A 19562-nucleotide genomic window follows, 5' to 3' on the forward strand; every position below is an offset into this window, starting at 1 on the left:
CAATTGTTTATAGTTTTTGCATAAACACACATATACCACACCTAGAACAGAATCTCAAAAAAAAATCTACCTTTCAATCATGCTTTTAGATTCAATGACTAATTGAAAATGTTTTGGTTTTGATATTTTCCTTTTAGTGCTTGCTAATTTCATAAATTATTACTGGTAACATCTCCACTAGAAATCTAAGCTATATTCATCATATTTCATAAGAAAAAGCTCCTGGATTTGCTGAAATAGTTGCAATAATAGGTTTGGTTGAGACAATATGATAATGAAAGATGTATTAAAATATTAATTTTAATTTCTAAAATAATACTATAATCTAGCTATCATTTTAAAGTATTAGCAAAATATATTCCTGTGCCTTATAAAAATCAAACTGGTGCTTCAAGATTTGCTTATAGCATATATACAGAAATAAGTAAATGTAAATAATGAGTATTCGTGCACTTAGGTAGAGAGTCTATTTAAAAATATAGGGACTGGGTGCAGTGGCTCACATCTGAAATCCCAGCACTTTAGGAGGCCAAAGCAGGAGGATCACTTGAGCCTAAAAATTTGAGACCAGCCTGGGCAACATGATGAGACCTGTCTCTAAAAATGAAAGGCAGAAAACATAGACATGGATATATATATATATTTTTTTTTTCTGTGTGTATATATATATATATATATATATATATATACATGGGTGTGTGTGTGCATATATGTATATGTTTTCTATCTTCTTATCTATTATTGTTGCTATATATGTATGTCTATGAAAGGCATATATATATACATATATGTATATATTATAGCCTATTATATATTAAAAGTATATATAGTATATTAATTATAGTAATATATATTTATTTAGTATATTACTATATTATAATAAATTAAATGTTATATATTATGTTATATATTATAATAGGTTAGACAGAGACATATGTGGCATATATTATGTTATATTATATATTATAATAGGTTAGACAGAGACATATGTGGCATATATTATGTTATATTATATATTATAATAGGTTAGACAGAGACATATATATGTGGCATATATATATAGGTTTTATATATATATATTCCTTTCATATACTAAGATTGGTGCAAAGGTAATTGTGGTCTTTGCCATTACTTTCAATGGCGAAAACCACAATTACCTTTGCACCAAATACATAGAGAGAGCATTTGCTATAGGCCAGAATCTATTCTACGTGCTTAATGCATTTAATTCTCACAACTCTATAAAACATGTGCTATCATTATCTCCACTTTAAAATAATGAAATTGAGATAAAGAGAATTTAAGTAACCTGCTCAAAATCACATGGCTAGTAACTGGCAAAACTGTGATCTGATAACTTAAAGAGTGTAATTGGATTGTTTGTAACTCAGTGTTTGAGGGGATGGATACCCCATTCTCCATGATGTGCTTATTTCACATTGCATGCCTATATGAAAACATCACATGTACACCATAAATGTATACACCTACTATGTACCCACAAAAAATTAAAAATAAAAATAAACAAAAAATAATATTTGAACTGGACTAATATTTGAACTGGACTTTGGAATCTAAATTTAGATTCCAAAGTCCCCTTCCCATCACCACCCTTATTCATAACCCTAAATCAAAAACAAAAATGTTATAACACAACCTGGTTTCTTCTCAGATGCTCATCTGTTCACATATCATTATCAGTTCAACATGACCTAGCAAATTAAGTTATAAGCTAGTACCACTGTAATTTAAGAAAAATACCATTTCTCTAGACCCCATGTCATAAACAAAAAATTTAAAAGATGGAAGTTATGGTAGAGATGTTACACTGAACTATAGCTATACTATACAGTTTCCTTCAATTGTATAGTTAAGGAAACTGAGGTCTAGACAAAATTTTTTTCATTTGCTTAAGATTATAAAATAAGTTCATGGTATCAGTGCATAAAGCAGATCCCAACAGAGTTACCAAAAAAAAATGCTGAAGCTTTGGAGAAAATACAAACTTAGCGCATCATATATATTTTACTTTGTTTCACCATGTCACAATCATTAGTCATTAAAGGATAGTAGGGGCCGGGTGCGGTGGCTTAAGCCTGTAATCCCAGTACTTTGGGAGGCCAAGGTGGGTGGATCACGAGGTCAAGAGATCGAGACCATCCCGGTCAACATGGTGAAACCCCATCTCTACTAAAAATACAAAAAATTAGCTGGGCATGGTGGCGCGTGCCTATAATCCTGGCTACTCAGGAAGCTGAGGCAGGAGAATTGCCTGAACTCAGGAGGCGGAGGTTGCAGTGAGCCAAGATCGCGCCATTGCACTCCAGCCTGGGTAACAAGAGTGAAACTCCATCTCAAAAAAAAAAAAAAAAAAAAAAAATGGATAGTAGGTAGCAATAAAATACCTTATCTTCTCGTATCCAATCTAAGTTGCGAAACTATGATCACAAGCAATTTCTAATTTTCAAATAGATTTGGTTCCAAAATTTCACAAATAAAAACAGGAGATGAATTTTGTTTCCAGCAACAATAGGCAAGAAGTGAGTCAAATCATGAATGAACTCCCATTCACAATCACTACAAAGAGAATAAAATACCTAGCAATACAGCTAGCAAGGGATGTCAAGAACTCTTCAAGGAGAACTACAAACCACTGCTCAAGGAAATAAAAAAAGGACAAAAACAAATGGAAAACATTCCATCCTCATGGACAGAAAGACTCAATATTGTGAACATGGCCATACTACCCCAAGTAATTTATAGATTCAATGCTATTTTCATCAAAGTACCATTGATATTTTCCCATAATTAGAAAAAATTATTTTAAATTTGATATAGAATCAAAGATTCCACATACCCAAGACAATCCTAAGCAAAAAGAATGAAGCTGGAGGCATCATGCTACCTGAGTTCAAACTACACTACAAAGCTACAGTAACTAAAACAGCATGGTACTGGTGCCAAAATAGACATATAGACTGATGGAACAGAACAGAGACCTCACAAATAACACCACTCATCTACGACCATATGATCTTTGACAAACTTGACAAAAAAGCAATAAGGAAAGGAGCTCCTATTCAGTAAATGGTGGTGGGAAAACTGTCTAGCCATATGCAGAAAACTAAAACTGGACCCTTTCCTTATACTTTATACAAAAATTAACTCAAGATGGATTAAAGACTTAAATGTAAAACCCCAAACCATCAAAACCCTAGAAGAAAACCTAGGCAATACCATTCAGGACATAGGCATGGGCAAAGACTTCATGATGAAAATGCAAAAGCAGTTAAAACGAAAGCCAAAATTGATAAATGGGACCTAATTAAACTAAAGATCTTCTACATAGCAAAAGAAACTATCATCAGAGTGAACCGGCAACCTACAGAATGGGAGAAAATTTTTACAATCTATCCATCTGACAAAAGTCTAATGCCCAGAATTTACAAGGCACTTAAATATATTTACAAGGGAAAAAAACCCTATTAAGGTTAGCAAAGGATATGAACAGACACTTCACAAAAGAAGACATTGATGTGGCCAATAAACATATTTTAAAAAGCTCAATATCACTGATCATCAGAGAAATGCAAATCAAAACTACAATGAGATACCATTTCAGGCCAGTCAGAATGGTGATTATTAAAAAGTCAGCAAATGATAGATGCTGGTGAGGCTGCGGAGAAATAGGAATACTTTTACACTGTTAGTGGAAATGTAAATAAGTTCAACCATTGTGGCAGACAGTGTGGCAATTCCTCAAGTGTCTAGAATTAGAAATATCATTTGACCCAGCAATCTCATTACTGAACATATACCCAAAGGAATATAAAGCATTCTACTATAAAGACACATGCACACAGATAGACTAGATAAAGAAAATGTGGTACATATATACCATGGAATACTATGCAGCCATAAAAAGGAATGAGATCATGTCCTTTGCAGGGACATAGATAAAGCTGAAAACCATCATCCTCAGCAAACTAACACAGGAACAGAAAACCAAACACCATATGTTCTCACTCACAAGAGGGAGTTGAACATTGAGAACAGGTGGACACAGAGTAGGAAGCAACACACACCAGGGCCTGTAGGAGGGTCAGGGGTTGGGGGAGGGAACTTAGAGGATGGGTCAATAGGTGCAACAAACTACCATGACACACATGTACCTATGTTACAGACCTGCATGTTCTGCACATGTATCCTGTTGTTGGATTTTTTTTTTTAGAAGAAATAAAAAGCAATTAAACCAAACAGTTTTTTCTATGGTTACCACTCTCCAATCCCCTCACCTTAGATCTAGCAAAAGTCAGATTATTCAGTCATTGTGTTGGTGCCTGTCTACAAGTGGTTCTCAGCCTTGGCTATATAATTAGAATCACTTGAGGAACATTTCAAGAATGACAGCATCCCAGGTTTTATCCCAGATCAATTAAATTACATTTTGTGATGTAGGGCAGAACTGCATCATGGGGACTAAGAGGAAGACGTACAATGCAGTAGGTAGCACAACAAAGTGAAGCTGTGTTAGAGTCAGGGTTTAGGATGGAGTAAAAATATTCAGGACATAGGAGATTGTGGGGAGTGCAGCATGTAAGTCACTGCTGGGGTTAGAGAAGCAGCTAGATAAGGAGGTGAGACAGAGAGATGAGAAAGGAATTCCATATGGCAGACATCTAGAAGACTTGCTGGAGATAGCAGTCCCTAGGTAGCCAGTCATGGGAAGAGACATATATAAAGTAAAGTGCTTAAGGCACAGGCTATCTATGCACAGAATTCCCAAGAGAACAGCATCCCTTCTTTAGTGAAATAAACAAAAATAGTTTACCCCTACATAAATTTCATTCACATATTTTGAAATGGTTGCCACAGGCCCAGCTGATAGAAGTGGACTTGCACAGCTATATTTTGTGGGAGAAATTTGCATCTGTAAAAAATCTGTTAGTGCAGCCAGGTTTTCCCTTTCTAAGGGTCTTTTTTTTTTAATCTAGGAGAAATTAACTGAGAGTCTGACACCTGCCCAGGTCTGAAAAGAAACATTTACCATCTATTTTCTCTGTGGGCTGCTAAGGATTTATCTACAAAACAAGACTCCCTTTGCTACCTAAGCCTCTTCCTTTCTGCCTCTTATAACCTGTCTTGACACTGAAACCTGTTTTACAACAATCCAAATCCTCATTCTTTCTGTAAACTCAAGATGGTATACAAGCTTCTGTACTGCACTGAGAGGGTGGGTCTTCATCCTGAAGGCTCCCATCTATACACGCTAAAAACATTTGTGTGCCTTTCCTTCTATTAATCAATCTGTCTCCCATCAGTAATTTTTCAGCAACCTTTTAGGGGGCCAAAGATCTTGGCCCAGGCATTAGCAGTAGGCTTGTATTCAAATGCCTACCCAACACTTTTATCCAAACATAAGGGACAGAGATCCTCTTTTTCCATATAGACTGTGGTCTGGCAGCATGAGTACCAGGACTTCATGTCCTTAAATTTTGTGAGATTTAATGAAAAAAGGTAGTCTGACCTAAGCTGCACTGACATATGCCTCAATTTGTTGGTAGAAACATGCCCAGAGCTGCCTAAGAATCAAGAATATTTTTGAGTGAATGCTTGTGAATTTCTTATCATAATAAATCCATTGTGATAATCATATTCTCTCAGCAATCTGCTTACGGAGCTTCCTCTACTTGGCTTCCCTCAAACTATCCTAGATTGACTCTCACCTTCGGTTTTTCAGCAGCCAGTTTCTCTTCCATGCTAGGAGTCTTAAATGTTAAAGACAATGTTGCATCTATCTGGCTGCTGAGTCAGATGAAAAAAACAAGTGCATAGTTGATGCTGAGAACCATAGCTAACATGATTTAAAATTACAGCAGTACTTCAGAAAGATTAGCTCCTTCATAATGGCACTTCCTTTTTCTTAACCTTTCACAGTTAACAGCAAATTTTATAGTACTTTTCTCATCAGTCCTGAAACCAACAAATATTTTTATGCCAAAACTATCATACTAAGAACATGTAGGCATTCTGAAAGTATGACCATCTATTCTAAGAGTAATGTTATAGCAGTTTTAAGAATCCCTGTTTTAATGTTACAGCAGTTTCAACAAGGTTGAAAGACCTACAGCCTCATCACACTTGTGCTGTTTCCAATATAAATATTCTTCTCTCTGTTTTCTCACCATACACATTTCAGCTGCTTCTTCCCCCCAGAATCCTTTACTTACCAATATTTCATTGGTTATCAGCAGGAGTTGAGCTGGTGAAAACATACTTTTGCCCTTCAAATGTGCTGCTAGTTCCAGAGCTGTAGCCTCAGGCTCAGGAATACCTATCCACTCACTCCCATGCATGGATTATTCATACTCCATGAAGGGCTTTAATACCTCTTTTGCTGGGATATTTTTAATCTTGAGAAGTTCAAGAACAATTTACTCTTTCTCCATATCTATTCCATTCTCCTATCCCTTATTTTGTCTATAGGTTTGACCCTTAGCATGACTGGTTCTTGGGTAGATTTCACACAGTTCCTTCCCCAGGGTATAAGTGAGAAAATCTCATCAATTCCTGTCCTGCTACCTGTTATGAAGTTTCTTCAGATTTACCCCTGAAGTGACCCTGGAAGAATCCTCAACCTTCAAGCTCTGTAGCCTGTTTCTCCTGAGAAGATGCAGAGAAGCTCAGCAGAACCAAGGCTGGTTACTAGAGTTACCATTCTGTTGAGTATGTAAATACAATCATTATAATTATATATTAATAGCAATCATAATCTGGTTCAGTGAAAGGGTCAAAGTCTTTGGAGCTAAAGAGACTTGGTTACACTCAAATTTACCATATGTATGACTTTAGAAAAGTTACTTAATTTCCCTGATGCTCAATTTCCTATTATGTAAATTAGAGATAATTTCTGCTCCATAGAGTTACTAGGAAAAATAAATAGAATAATCTGCATAAAGAGCTTCATATTGAACTGGAACAGGTAAGGTTCCAGTTAATATCAAATAAATATCAAACTGTTTTATATCATGTTTATTTTTTGGCATACATCAGACAAACAAATATTCTATAGATATGTCCATGTATCATACAAACTTTAACATTTAGGTGGGCACTTTCGCTCATGTGAAACTACTATGTTGGGGGTTCTAGAGAAATAAATTATTTTACAAGCCAAGCAGAGCATGGAAAGAGGCCTCCTAATTAGACCCCTCATCCAGCTTCTACTCAGCAGTGCTTATATTAATCAACAGAAGTAGCATGCAATGGAGAACACAACCAGGGGAAATTCTGAGTTTCACTGAAATCTTAGCTATGACATAAAAATTGCTTGAAATATCATTCACTTCAATCCAACAATCGTTTGTTGAAAATGTTACATGCTTACATGATTTATATGATAGGATCAGAGTGAACTGTACTCCACAACCTGATTCAAAGCACCCAGCAAAACTTATTTTCTAAAAATTACATCAAATAGAATCAGAAGCTGTAAATAAAATTGTTTATCAAAGCTCTAGGTGGTGCTCTGACTGAGAAAAATCATCTCAAAGGGAACCTAAAAGACATTTAATTCTCCAGCTACTTCATTTAAATTTATAAAATACTTTTTACCCCCAAATTCCCAAATGGTTGCAGATTTTCATATGAATATATATTATGGATCTACAATTTCAAAACTCAGAAAAATTTATTCTAGAAAATTATCAAGTGCATTAGAGAACATTCTGGATCTAAATGTCGTCATCTTTGTTAAGGTAAGTTTTTAATGTATTTTTTGTGGGGTGTATGAACTGAAATTTTTTAAGCACTGTAACTCAGATGGCATTTCTTTGGGAGACACTGTAGTACTGCTTAACTGCCTGAGGCATAAAGACCTATATGAACACAAGTCAATCCATATGGGAAGTAAATACCCCAAAGTGAATATTGCGCACAGCCTTAAGTTGAAGGCTAAATAAGTCTTGAACCTGTCACCTTTTGTAGGTTACAACCAAGGATTCAAATAATGCATTGATGATATAGAAAAATAATAAATCAGAGTCACATTGGACACCAGCTGGGGAACATGCAGGGCACTTAAGCACCACAAAGCCCTGATGTTCAGGTGTGCAGCTCTTCATACTAGTGAACACATGTTAAGAAAATATATTGCAAGGGAACTTTGCTGCCATATTTTAAATTTTTAGTATATTTCTTCGAAACAATTCAGCACACAGATATGATTTCAAAATATTACAAACATTCATATGTGTAATTAGATACATTTGACCTAATTCTGCTAACATTGTCTCCTGACATTCTCCTGTCGAATACTGTAAAATAAAGGCATCAGTAATTTCATATAGATAAGATAATGTGATTTGGAATCATAACAGTAAATAATTTTGTAAGCAAGGAATTTATTTTGCTGAGTCCATCGAGATTGTAAATTGCCACCCGTGTTCCAAGACATTTTAGTTCCAAAGAATTTTGACTCGTCCTTACCAGAGTTTTAGGTGGTTTCCTAGTGTTTGGAGTTGGTTTCATCCTTTATATTTTTACACCTATTCACCAGATTTTGTAGTCCTTTAAGAATCACAAAAATTAACATATAATTATGTGATACAGAATGAATTTCAAAGGAGATCCTTACCCCTAAATATAACAAGATTCCATAGAATGTAAATCTCCAGAAAAAGCATCGCCGAAGGGCATTAATGAGTTTGGGATTTTTCTTTGAAGCCAGCTCTCTATCCCATTCTCTGCAAAAGAATAAAAAGTGGGACCAATAAGTTGCATGTGCAAACATTTTACTTGTCCTATTTCCCTTAACATAGTTTGATTCACACAAGTATATCCAAGGAGACTAACCCAAGTAATTATAGAGACAAAACCTCATGGAGACCCTCCAACATCAAACACTTAGCCAGATATTTGGCAAAATTCAATGCTCTGCCATATATCACCATGAAGGGAATTTATTTCATGAAAAGGCCACATTGTATGTGTTAAAGAAAAGTGTGGGGCTTCTAAAGAACAATGGAAGGTGTGGACAAAGAAAGGAAGACTGTTATGAATACTCATTGCTGTGCTTTGAACAAGGTGGAAAAAATAAACACATAAATATCCTACATTTTTCCCTCATACCTTGATCTTTATCTGCTCAGAGCTGTGGCAGATTTTACAAGATTTCACTGTCAAATCAAAAACAAGTTAAAATGTCCGGTGGCTTTTTCTGTTATCTAACATGAGAAAAATCTGTTAGACTTTGTTTTTAAAAGTAGAAGCATAAGATGAATATAATTAAACTTCATTTTAAACTACTGAAATCATTTATTAGAGTAAAAGTCTTTGAAAATGAGCATAGGATCAAATTACATATTTTCTATTATAGTAAGAATAGACATCAAGTAGTCTGAAAACTGGCTGAAATCTAGTAAACATTCTGTTTTCTTTTAAATACCATAGGAATACCAGCTGATCATATTTATTAAATTATTGCCACTGATTTCTGTTAATAAAAGCCTTTTTTCTCTTCACAAAGGAATAAAGTATCTCTAAATATTATCATCATCTTAATTTTGAAACTGTACAGAGATGAAAAATTTCATGAACCACAAGCAGGAAAGAACTAGATAAACAATTAGATAAAGGCTACATTTCGTCAATGGTTATTCCCATTACTATCAAGTTACCATAACTAAACTTGGCTCTAAATCACTCTAAAGGAGTAATAAGCCAGGAGCAGTGGCTCATGCCAGTAATCCCAACACTTTGGGAGGCCAAGACGGGAAGATCACTTGAGGTCAGGAGGTCAAGACCAGCCTGGCCAACAAAGCAAAATCCTGTCTCTACTAACAATACAAAAATTAGCTGGGCATTGTCGCTCACACCTATACTCCCAGCTACTCAGGAGGCTGAGGCAGGAGAATCGCTTGAATCCAGGAGGCAGAGGATGCAGTGAGCTGAGATCACACTATTACACTCCGGCCTGGGCAGCAGAGTGAGACTCTGCCTCAAAAACAAAGAATACAAACACACAAAAAATATAAAGGAGTGATATACAACTGATATTTGAAGACAAGCTTGGCAATCTCTGAGCATGGATCTTGGCATCCCCCAGAAGCTTGCAAATGAGAGCCTTTCTATAAAGCTTAATTACCTTTTCCCATCTACTTACCTCCCCACACTCTTTTCCACCCTTTCTCATACACCGAGCTAACCTCCCATCCATAATATTTGGTGACTCACAATACAGTAAAAAGCTAAATATGGAGCAGACTCACCTTCTCCATCAAAGTAGAAATGGGTGAGATAGGAATGTCAAGGAAGGGTGTGTACATAAATCAGTGAAATGGGTTCAATGTGAAAAAGTGCTCAACACCTAAGTAGACAGGTGTCACTATATTTCATAAGAGGTCTCTAGTGACCCTGGTCAGTGTAGTTTTAGGTACATGATGGAAACCATATTTCAGAAGCTGAGATGTAAATGAAAGTGAGGAAGTAGAGAGACCAGGAGAGTGGAGAATGTTAGCTATGAAAGGAAAAAAAAGAAAGGGGTAGTTACCTGAGGAGAAGGCAAGACCGGGGAATTTGTTTAATGGGTGAAACTTGAACAACTTGGTGCCACAAATTGTTAGCACCAAGAGTTGGTGGTGTGATTCTAGTAGCACCACATACCAGGCCCAAATCAGAAGGGAAGAAGTTTTATTCTTATAAAGCTCATATCCTGACTACAATCTTGGAATGGATATGTGGTTTGCACACTGAAGTTATGTACAGGATTCAATCCATGCTCACAAAATTGAGCCAGATAGGTTAATATTCTTCAACCATCTGGCAACCACTTGAGGGCCATGGTCACAAGGCAGTTATGAAACTTGAAGCCAGGGTCACTTCTCAAAGGTGCAGAGGTACAAAGTACTATAAATGATATGTCACTCTTCCAAAATATTTCAATCAATTCCAAATACCAATTTTATAAGAAAAGAAGTAACAGGGTGAGGAAGAGACACAAAAAACAAAACAAAAATAATAGAATTTATGGGTTTGTACTGGCACAGCATTGTTGAATTGAAATAAAATGGACATATTTTTAAAATCGAATCAACATGGGGACACAGTGAAAACGAAAATAAAAAAATGTTAAGTCAGATAATTCTGCAAATTCAGATGGATGTTCTCTATCTGAACACAAATAAAAATGTATCTGGAGTACACATTTTTCAATTAACCCAGCCTTGCTCTGATTAATTATTACCTTAGCATCCAATTAAAACTTAGATATTTAAGGATGAGCATGGTGGCTCATGCCTATAATCCCAGTATTTTGGGAGGCCAAGGCAGACAGATCACTTGAGGTCGGGAGTTTGAGAACAGGCTGGCCTACGTGGTGAAACTCCATCTCTACTAAAATACAAAAATTAGCCAGGTATTTGTGGTAAGCACCTATAAAACCAGCTACTCAAGAGGCTGAGGCAGGAGAATCACTTGAATTCACAGGCAGAGGCTGCAGTGAGTGAAATTGCACCACTTCACTCCAGCCTGGACAACAGGGCGAAACTCAATCTCAAAAAAAAAAAAAGGTAGATATTCAATATCCATTATATTATTTTGAACTTGTCAATATATCTGCAATGAATTATGTTCATATATTTTCTCTCTCCAGCAATGCTACAGGTTTCTATGTAATGTCAGCCATTTCACATTCAATCATTGATTCATTCAATAAATATTCATTAAGTATATACCATATTCCAGGCCCTATGCTAGGCACTTGGAGATACATCATAAAGGAGATCAAATCCAATAAAAAATAAAAAACAAAACAAAGTATCCCTTCCTCATGGCACTTGCACACACAAAATTTCCAATAATAGAAGCTGATCCTTCGTCCTAGAATGGTGAATTTGCTACTCCCACTAGCTTAATTCCTTGAATAAAATCAATACAAATAAAGTTTAATATCTTACTTTATCTTCAAAATGCCAAAAAAAGGAGATGAATTTAATTAAAATAAACAAATTGCAAGTCGACTCAACATTTTAACTTTGGTATCATGATTTAATGGTTATGTTTTATCTTATATCCCCACTCATTCTCCCTTTTATCTGGCATCAGACCTGTGCTGTTGGCACAAGATTCAGCCTAGCTCATTCTAGACTATGAGTGGCCCAAGGAGTAAGAATTGTGACTCAAGAGTCTCCAGGATTTTTCACATGGAGCCAAGAACAAAGAGCTCTTACTTCCATGGTCCTTGAAGATAGGAGCAAAGAGTTTTAACCAAGGACCCACTGTATGTAGAAAGCTGGCCTGGTCTCAGAAAATAAAACCAGCATAAGGGAAATGCCACCAGGTGGCATTTGAGTCCTTGGTCCCATTGAGTCCCTAAGACCAGTTCTCTACCTAGGTCTTCACACAATTCAGGCTTCATGAGCCAATACATTCCATTTCATTTACTTAAGCTAATTAACTGGGTTTCTGAAACTGGCAATCAAAAGGGTCCTAACCTTTTGATTGGAAAGGAAACTGAGAAATTCTCTATGGTGGGGACTACCATTTTTAGAAAGCAAGGCAGTACAGATCTCAGATGGAATCATGGTTCCATCATTCATTAACTGGCAAAATATATCATCTCTCTGAGCCTCAGTTTGCTTTTCTGTGAAATGGAGATAATGATGCTTTCCTGTGACAGAGAGGAGATATTCTATCTGGCATGTAATAGGTACTCAAAAATACACAATTTTTATATTTGTTCAATAGCCAGTAGCCATTACCTTAAGACTTCCCAGGGAGTATATTTGTATTCAAGTATTAAGATTTTGAAAGCAAATATACACAATTTGCTTCATAATGGCATTTACTTTAGTTTTCACAAAATTCATCTCATGGTCTCTAATAAGATAAATTCTCTGAAACTGAATGTGCATTTTTCAGGAAGCAAAAAAAGTCATTTCTCAGGAAAATGATTATTTTTCTTTTATAATTTCATTGTTTGATTCTCCATTTAGTCAGTATTTTGGCATGAAATTCAGATTTTTTTAAGAGAGAGAGGGTCTTGATCTTTCACCCAGGCTGAATGAAGTACAGTGGTGCAACCACTGCAACCTCGAACTCCTGGGCTCAAGTGATCCTCCTGCTTCCTCTGAGTAACTGGGAATACAGGCATGCACCACCATGCCCATCTAACTTTTTTCTTTTGTGTAGAGATGTGATTTGGCTATGCTGCCCAGGTTAGTCTCAAACTCCTGGTATCAAGGAATCCTCTCATCTCAGCCTCCCAAGTAGTTGGGATTACAGGCATTAGCCACCATACCTGTCTCCTAATTTTAAATATAAGAATTAAGCCCATGAATATGTTTGCTTTCTCTTCTCTAAATAATAATATGAATTTCTCTCTTCCACTAAACAATGTACATGAACATACCTTTCCAATTTTTCAGATAGATTGTCAGCAGAATCGGCAGAAGGGATTTGGTATATGTCTGATAATTCCAGGCGCTGTCTGTATCCTTTCTTCAAAACTGGTCTGGTCCAGCTAAAATAAAGAGAGAAGGATCAGATATTCACTTGATTTGGTCTCCAACACGATTTGAAATCTGATACCTATTCAAGTTTTCTGGCATGTAGAAAATTAGGTACACGGGAATATGATAATAAATTAAGTCAACTTCTATAAATACCAGGCTTCATCTCTTATAGGCTACACCTGTATAAAGCATCAACATCTCTGAATTAATTTGTCAGTCACTTTGCCAAAATTTGGGAGAAAAAAAAATTTTCTCCCAATTTTTCCCAGGGAGAAAAACAAGCTGCTGAACATCCCATATTTAAATTATTTTTTAAAAAATAACTTCCCCCAAATCATCACATACTAGCAGTAGCCTCTCCCATTTCAAATACAAAATGAACTCTGAATGATAAGACAGGCACCTAATCAACAGCCTCATATAATTTTGTTACTGCAGCATAGCATACTTAGCAATGAGCTATTTGTTGAAGGAACTGAGTATAGCCAGAGTTAATGACTAGTTTCTATCAATTTGTTGACTTAATTATTATGTTTGAATAATTACTTGAGGGTAGGACTATAACTTGCTTATGTTTTGCCTTCTTACTCCATAGCAGCTACACTCATCTGACCTCTAGACACCAATAAATAATAATTTATAATGGAAACTAGTAAAGTTGTCATGGGAAATCACTATGCAGTATACCCTAGTGATTTTTACAAATATTGTTTCTAACTACCGAGGATAAGGTAGAATAATCTGTATAAATATAGGAAAATCTAGAAAGAAGGGGAAGGGGGGCAGAGGAGGATTGTGAAATCAATCATATACAAAGAGAAATTTCTAAATAAAATTCAAGAGCATGATGGGTTTCTCAGGTAAAATTTTAAGTATTTATTAAAGAAAGGAATTGATCTTGGATTTAGTGAGTCCCAAACCTATGCTTTTTCCCTCAGCATCCTTCTTTTCTCTGGAGAATTCTAAAATTTGGCATAATTCAGACCTTATTTGGTAATGTACCAAAATGCATTTTAAACCACCAAAAATCAAAAGGGAGTGTCTTGGCAATATCTGAGAAGCAAGATAAATCCATAATCGAAAATATATTCTAGCAAAGCCATTCAAACAAGAAGAGAAAGTACCATGCCAAATGCAAACATTTTGACATTGTTCTGGGGCAAAACTTTGCAGGTGGCCCTCATGTCCAACCTCAGTGCTCCCACCCTAAAGTTCCAGGTCCTTCTTCATACTTCCTTGGTCTGGAACTTCTTCAGTAGGCTCCTGCCCTGGGTTCCCAATTATCTCTACAACTTGTCCTTCATTGAAACTTAACTGAATTTGGGCTTCACGGTTAAGTGACTTCATTAACTATTTCTTACTAAGATATTAATGAGTAACTATAGTTTACTATGTCATATTTTCCTCTTAATTTGCAATATCTGCATTTTAACAAGAGCTTTCTTTAATAAAGAGTGATAATTAGGTTTAGTCTTCATTGCCCAATCCGATTCATTTGTAATTTTCCTGGAGAGCAATAATGAAAATTGTTGAGGCCAATCTGAATACAGCAGGAAAATGAGTTCCATGATCATACAGGATCTTCAGTGGGCATCATCTGAGAAAATAATGGCATACCTATCTGGTGCACACTATCACAGTATCTAACATAAAGAACAAAAGGAAAGTTGAAAATATAGGTGGCAGTTAGGTTGTAAAAAAATCTGGGACATCAATTTACGATATAATTTAGATTATGAGCCCTTGTAAACTAAGAAGTGAAAACGTGAAGTAGTGTTTACTAATAATAAGAAACAGCATATATTTAGCACTTTCCAAAGTCCCTTCATAAACATGAGCAGGTTGTGGCTTTCACTGGAAAATCTTCTTAAATGGGTAGAACAAAAAGGGATCATTGCCCAATTTTAGGGATAAACACATGGAGGCTTAGAGATGCTAAACTTGTCTAGACTACTAAATGGTAAGCCTAGATTTTTCCACATTCTTCTGACATCATTCATTCTTTAACCATGTTCAGCTTTCCCTGTTTAAGACAAAAAAGGTATGCTGGGTTGTGCTAGACAGACAGCTGGGAGAAGAGCCTGAAAGCAGGAAGAACAAAAGATAGCAGACTGCATGTAGTGATTTTGCATGCAGGCAAATATTTAACAATCCCCTCTCCCAAAAACAAAAACAAAAACTGACTTACGGCATTTGCTAATTTCTATGGTGTAAATACTCTCACTGTCACCATATTAAACCAACCAAATATAAAGTCATTGAACACAGAGTCAGGAAGAGATACACAGTTGCATATTAGAATATACTACAATGAAAGTGCAATAGAATATAGTCCACCTTTCAAATACAATGAACACAAATAATCTTAATAGCACAGATAATAGTAAAATGTAAAATTATTAGGAAGTAATAACTTTTGAGTTTTTAATACATTTGCTTTTATATAATTTAATTATAAGTTAAAATAATTTAAATAATGGCCATGTCTAACAATTAGCTCACAAATTTTCCGAAAATTTAACAATCAGCTCAGCTGGAAAGAGGCAAGTGCAGCAGATCACTGATCGCCAGATGTCTGAAAGGCTTAGAATGAAGGTAATGGCACTGTGGCTGGAAAGAAAAGAACCTGCAGAACATTTAGTAAAAAAGGAAAATGTACTCCCACTATTAATTAATAAAGTCTGCATTTTCAATATGTTTGAAATTATTAAAATATGACACTATGTTTACAAACGAACAGAAATTCACTATCTGTCAATACCATACAAAAAAGGCATTTTCATTAAATTTAAAAATAATCTCCTCAATCTTTTTTAAAAAATATAAGCATAACTCTTTGGTCCATATCTACGACCTAGTGACCATTCCCATAAATGGCCAGATCATTTCAAAGAAACACAATTTGTGGGCTGCTTTTATAAAAAGCTTCCTGTGTTATCTGTGCCCATTTTTATAATTTATGTTACACCATGAAACATAGTTTGGATTAGCAAGAATGTCATCACCTAGCATCATCAAACCAAACAAATTCAATAATATAAAGTCTTAAGTTCACCATCTAAAATTATTAATATCACTTAGTATTTCCTGGAAGGTTCACTACAATAAACCTATAGTTGTGTCCTGAAATATAAATTTGGTTTAAGGTAAATAATGATAACTAAAATCCATTAAGCATACACTGCCCAACAATGACCACAGAGTCATCTTAAGAAAATATTTTATTTTGTGAGGTTAAACCAATAAAATTGAATGAAAACTCTGTCCCATCAAGGAGTTCTCCATGCCCACTTCAGGCCAGTATTAGAAATAAAAAAATAAAAAATAAACAGATACCTATACTTAGAGACACTTTATGAACTATTAATTAATACAAAATTCTAGTCACCCTTCCTTTTGAAAAACCCTGAGTATATTAAACGAATCTAGAATTTTAAAATGCAGTCAGGACTTTTACTTCAGCATTTTTTCCACCAGAAATCAATGGTCATCCAGATGTTTCATGAGACAAAGCAGATACACCTGGAATAACCAAAAAGCAATAAACTTGGTTCTGCCTTTCACGTGCCCCTGATGTCTTCTCTCACCTCTAGTTCATCTTATCCTTCTCCTCCATTCATAACCAGCCACTACATATTGACAATAGAATTGTAAACTGGTCTACTTAGAAATTTTGTTCAAAGTTCTGGCTATTTCTTTCTTATTGTCCTTCACTTGTTTGTCTGTTTGTTTTTGTAGAGACAGGGTCTCACCAGCCTGCCCAGGCTTGTTGCAAATTCTGGGCTTAAGAGATCCTCCTGCCTTGGCCTCACAAAGGTCTGGAATTACAGGCATGAGCCACCACACCTGGCCTAGTTCTGGCTATTTCTAACAGAAACTAACTAATCATTCATTATGTGGTAGCAGACAGAGATCCCATAAGGCATATGGATTTTTACTATTTTTAAGTTTTAAACTAACTTTGAAAATAAAGTCTAGCACCCTAGATATACTGTTCTGTTCATTTAACTATAAGAGATTTCAGATTATATTAAGAAAAAGCCCTATCATTTGATTTTTAAAACACACACACACACACACACACACACACACACACACACACAATGATGTCACTATATTTAGTAAATTTCATTTCTTAGGACAAAACTTCCAATTTTCATATAGAGTGACTTGTAATTCCTTACAAAGAAAAGAACTTGCCAATTATAATTACTATTAAAGCTTTGATTTTCATACAACATATCCTCCTCAAGTCATATAATTAAACCTTATAATCATCTTTCGATTTGACATTTGCCTTTTATTAATTCAACAGAGACATCTGACATTTTCATCTGCTAAAACTTCAGATGAAGGTCAGATATCAGATCTTTTCCAGTCAAAATGATTTTTAGTGTAGAAAACAACCATGCTTCCATGTATTTAACATTATTTTTTATTCAACTAGGCAAGTAAAGTAAAATGTAATAAAATAAAATATCAAATTCAAACCACCAGTTGCGTGACACTTCTCCCGAATACTGACATGTTAATATACTCAGACTAATAGCCTTTTCCTTTTTGTATGAAATAATACTTGAGGAACTAAATAGAGATTAAACTAGTTTGTGTAGACAAATTCAAATACATTAGAAATTTTCTCAGCATCAAATGTATTTGCCATGAGTTTGAAATAGGCCACGTGATCTGGATAGTCCTAACCAAAAAAGAAAAAAAAATGTTGAAGGGAGGGAAAGGAAAGAGGGGCCTCAGTGGAAGAGATTACGATCATAAATACCGAACTCCTAGAGCAGAGCTCCACCACTTTGCTTTAGTCATTTTGATAAATGACTATGATGGGGAGGGTTGATTTGAGACTAAAACTCATCAATGTCTATAAGAATATTTTTCTAAAATTGTAAGTAACGTTTTGAATGTCACAATTATTTTACCCAATTTAGATTCAGTGTTAGATGTATTTTTCTCAGAGAATCATAATAAAAATAAGACTTGACAAAGTGATAGTATCCAGCTCTCAAAAAGTACTGTGTAAAACTTGTAGGCTTCAAGAATTCAATTTAAAATCACAGCATTGGGGTCAAGTTGCTAATTTCCCCTCCTCTAATTCCATAAGGTATTTAGCAGTGTTTGCTGCTTCTCCATAAAATGGTGAATTTATAAGCAATAACCACTTGGTCAGCTTAATCAACTTTAGAGTGTATATGCTTACTAAAGATAAGCCATGTGTGTGTTTGAGTTCATTGTTCCCAAGGCTTAATTTTATCAAGGGACTTGCAGAAGTTCTTTTCTTTCTCTAGATAAGTAAACAGCATTAAAGTGATCGATTAATTTCAGAAGTTCCACAGAACTAATTATTTGCTGCTAAACAAAAGATTATAAACCAATACTGAAAAATCTTCTAGAGGTCCAGGATTTACAACTACACAGGCACCCTAATGGAAATTAATTTTTTAACTTCATGCCTAATGAATCCAAACATTAAATAGAAAATCAATCTACCTATTTCATAAGATGCTTCTAAAATATAAATATTATTAGGAACAGAAGCATATTAAGAAAATATTTTAAAATGTATTTTCTTTTTTGCTTCTCTATATGCTCTAATGTTTAACAATAGCATGCATAACTTTGGAAGGAAGAAATACTTTTTCATTAAAGAAAAGTTACCTATAATTATAATGCATTAATTGCTATGGGTAACTACTAACATAAATTTTCTGGCCAAATATATTCTAACTCTATGATTTTCATGTAATGCTATCAATATTAATTTTCTATAAAATCACTTTTTCTTTCTCAACATGGTTTTCAGAGGTAATGTTTCACCTTGAAGAATACAAATCCCTGGTCGCCTGATGCCTACAACAAATCTGTTACTGAAAAAAAAAAAAAAAAAAAAAAAGAACTAAAGCTTTTAAGAAGAAACAAAGCCCTGGCTTGTAGCTTTGTCTCTATTATTTCCCATCCATGTAGCCTTGGAAAAAGCTCTTAAGATCTCTCAGCTGCAGTTCCTGCTGGAGATAATAACTACCATGACTACTATTGATGACG

The 19562-nt window shown here is 35.1% G+C and overlaps 1 protein-coding gene across 4 annotated transcripts in view; it reads right to left on the reverse strand.

Moving 5' to 3' along the window:
• CFTR (CF transmembrane conductance regulator) overlaps positions 1 to 19562 on the reverse strand; it is a 230318-nt gene that overhangs the window by 192550 nt on the left and 18206 nt on the right. For all 4 annotated transcript variants that reach the window (XR_012512045.1, XM_074379167.1, XM_003921052.4 and 1 more), the window contains exons 2-3: positions 13409 to 13519; positions 8636 to 8744 (exon numbers count right to left, since the gene is read on the reverse strand). Coding sequence is in view for 3 of the 4 variants with exons in the window: in XM_074379167.1 (XP_074235268.1) it covers positions 8636 to 8744; positions 13409 to 13519 (220 nt within the window). In the remaining variant the exon portion in view is untranslated. The remainder of the gene's footprint in view (positions 1 to 8635; positions 8745 to 13408; positions 13520 to 19562) is intronic.

Source organism: Saimiri boliviensis, chromosome 10 (genome assembly GCF_048565385.1).
Source record: "Saimiri boliviensis isolate mSaiBol1 chromosome 10, mSaiBol1.pri, whole genome shotgun sequence".
Taxonomy (NCBI): domain Eukaryota; kingdom Metazoa; phylum Chordata; class Mammalia; order Primates; family Cebidae; genus Saimiri; species Saimiri boliviensis.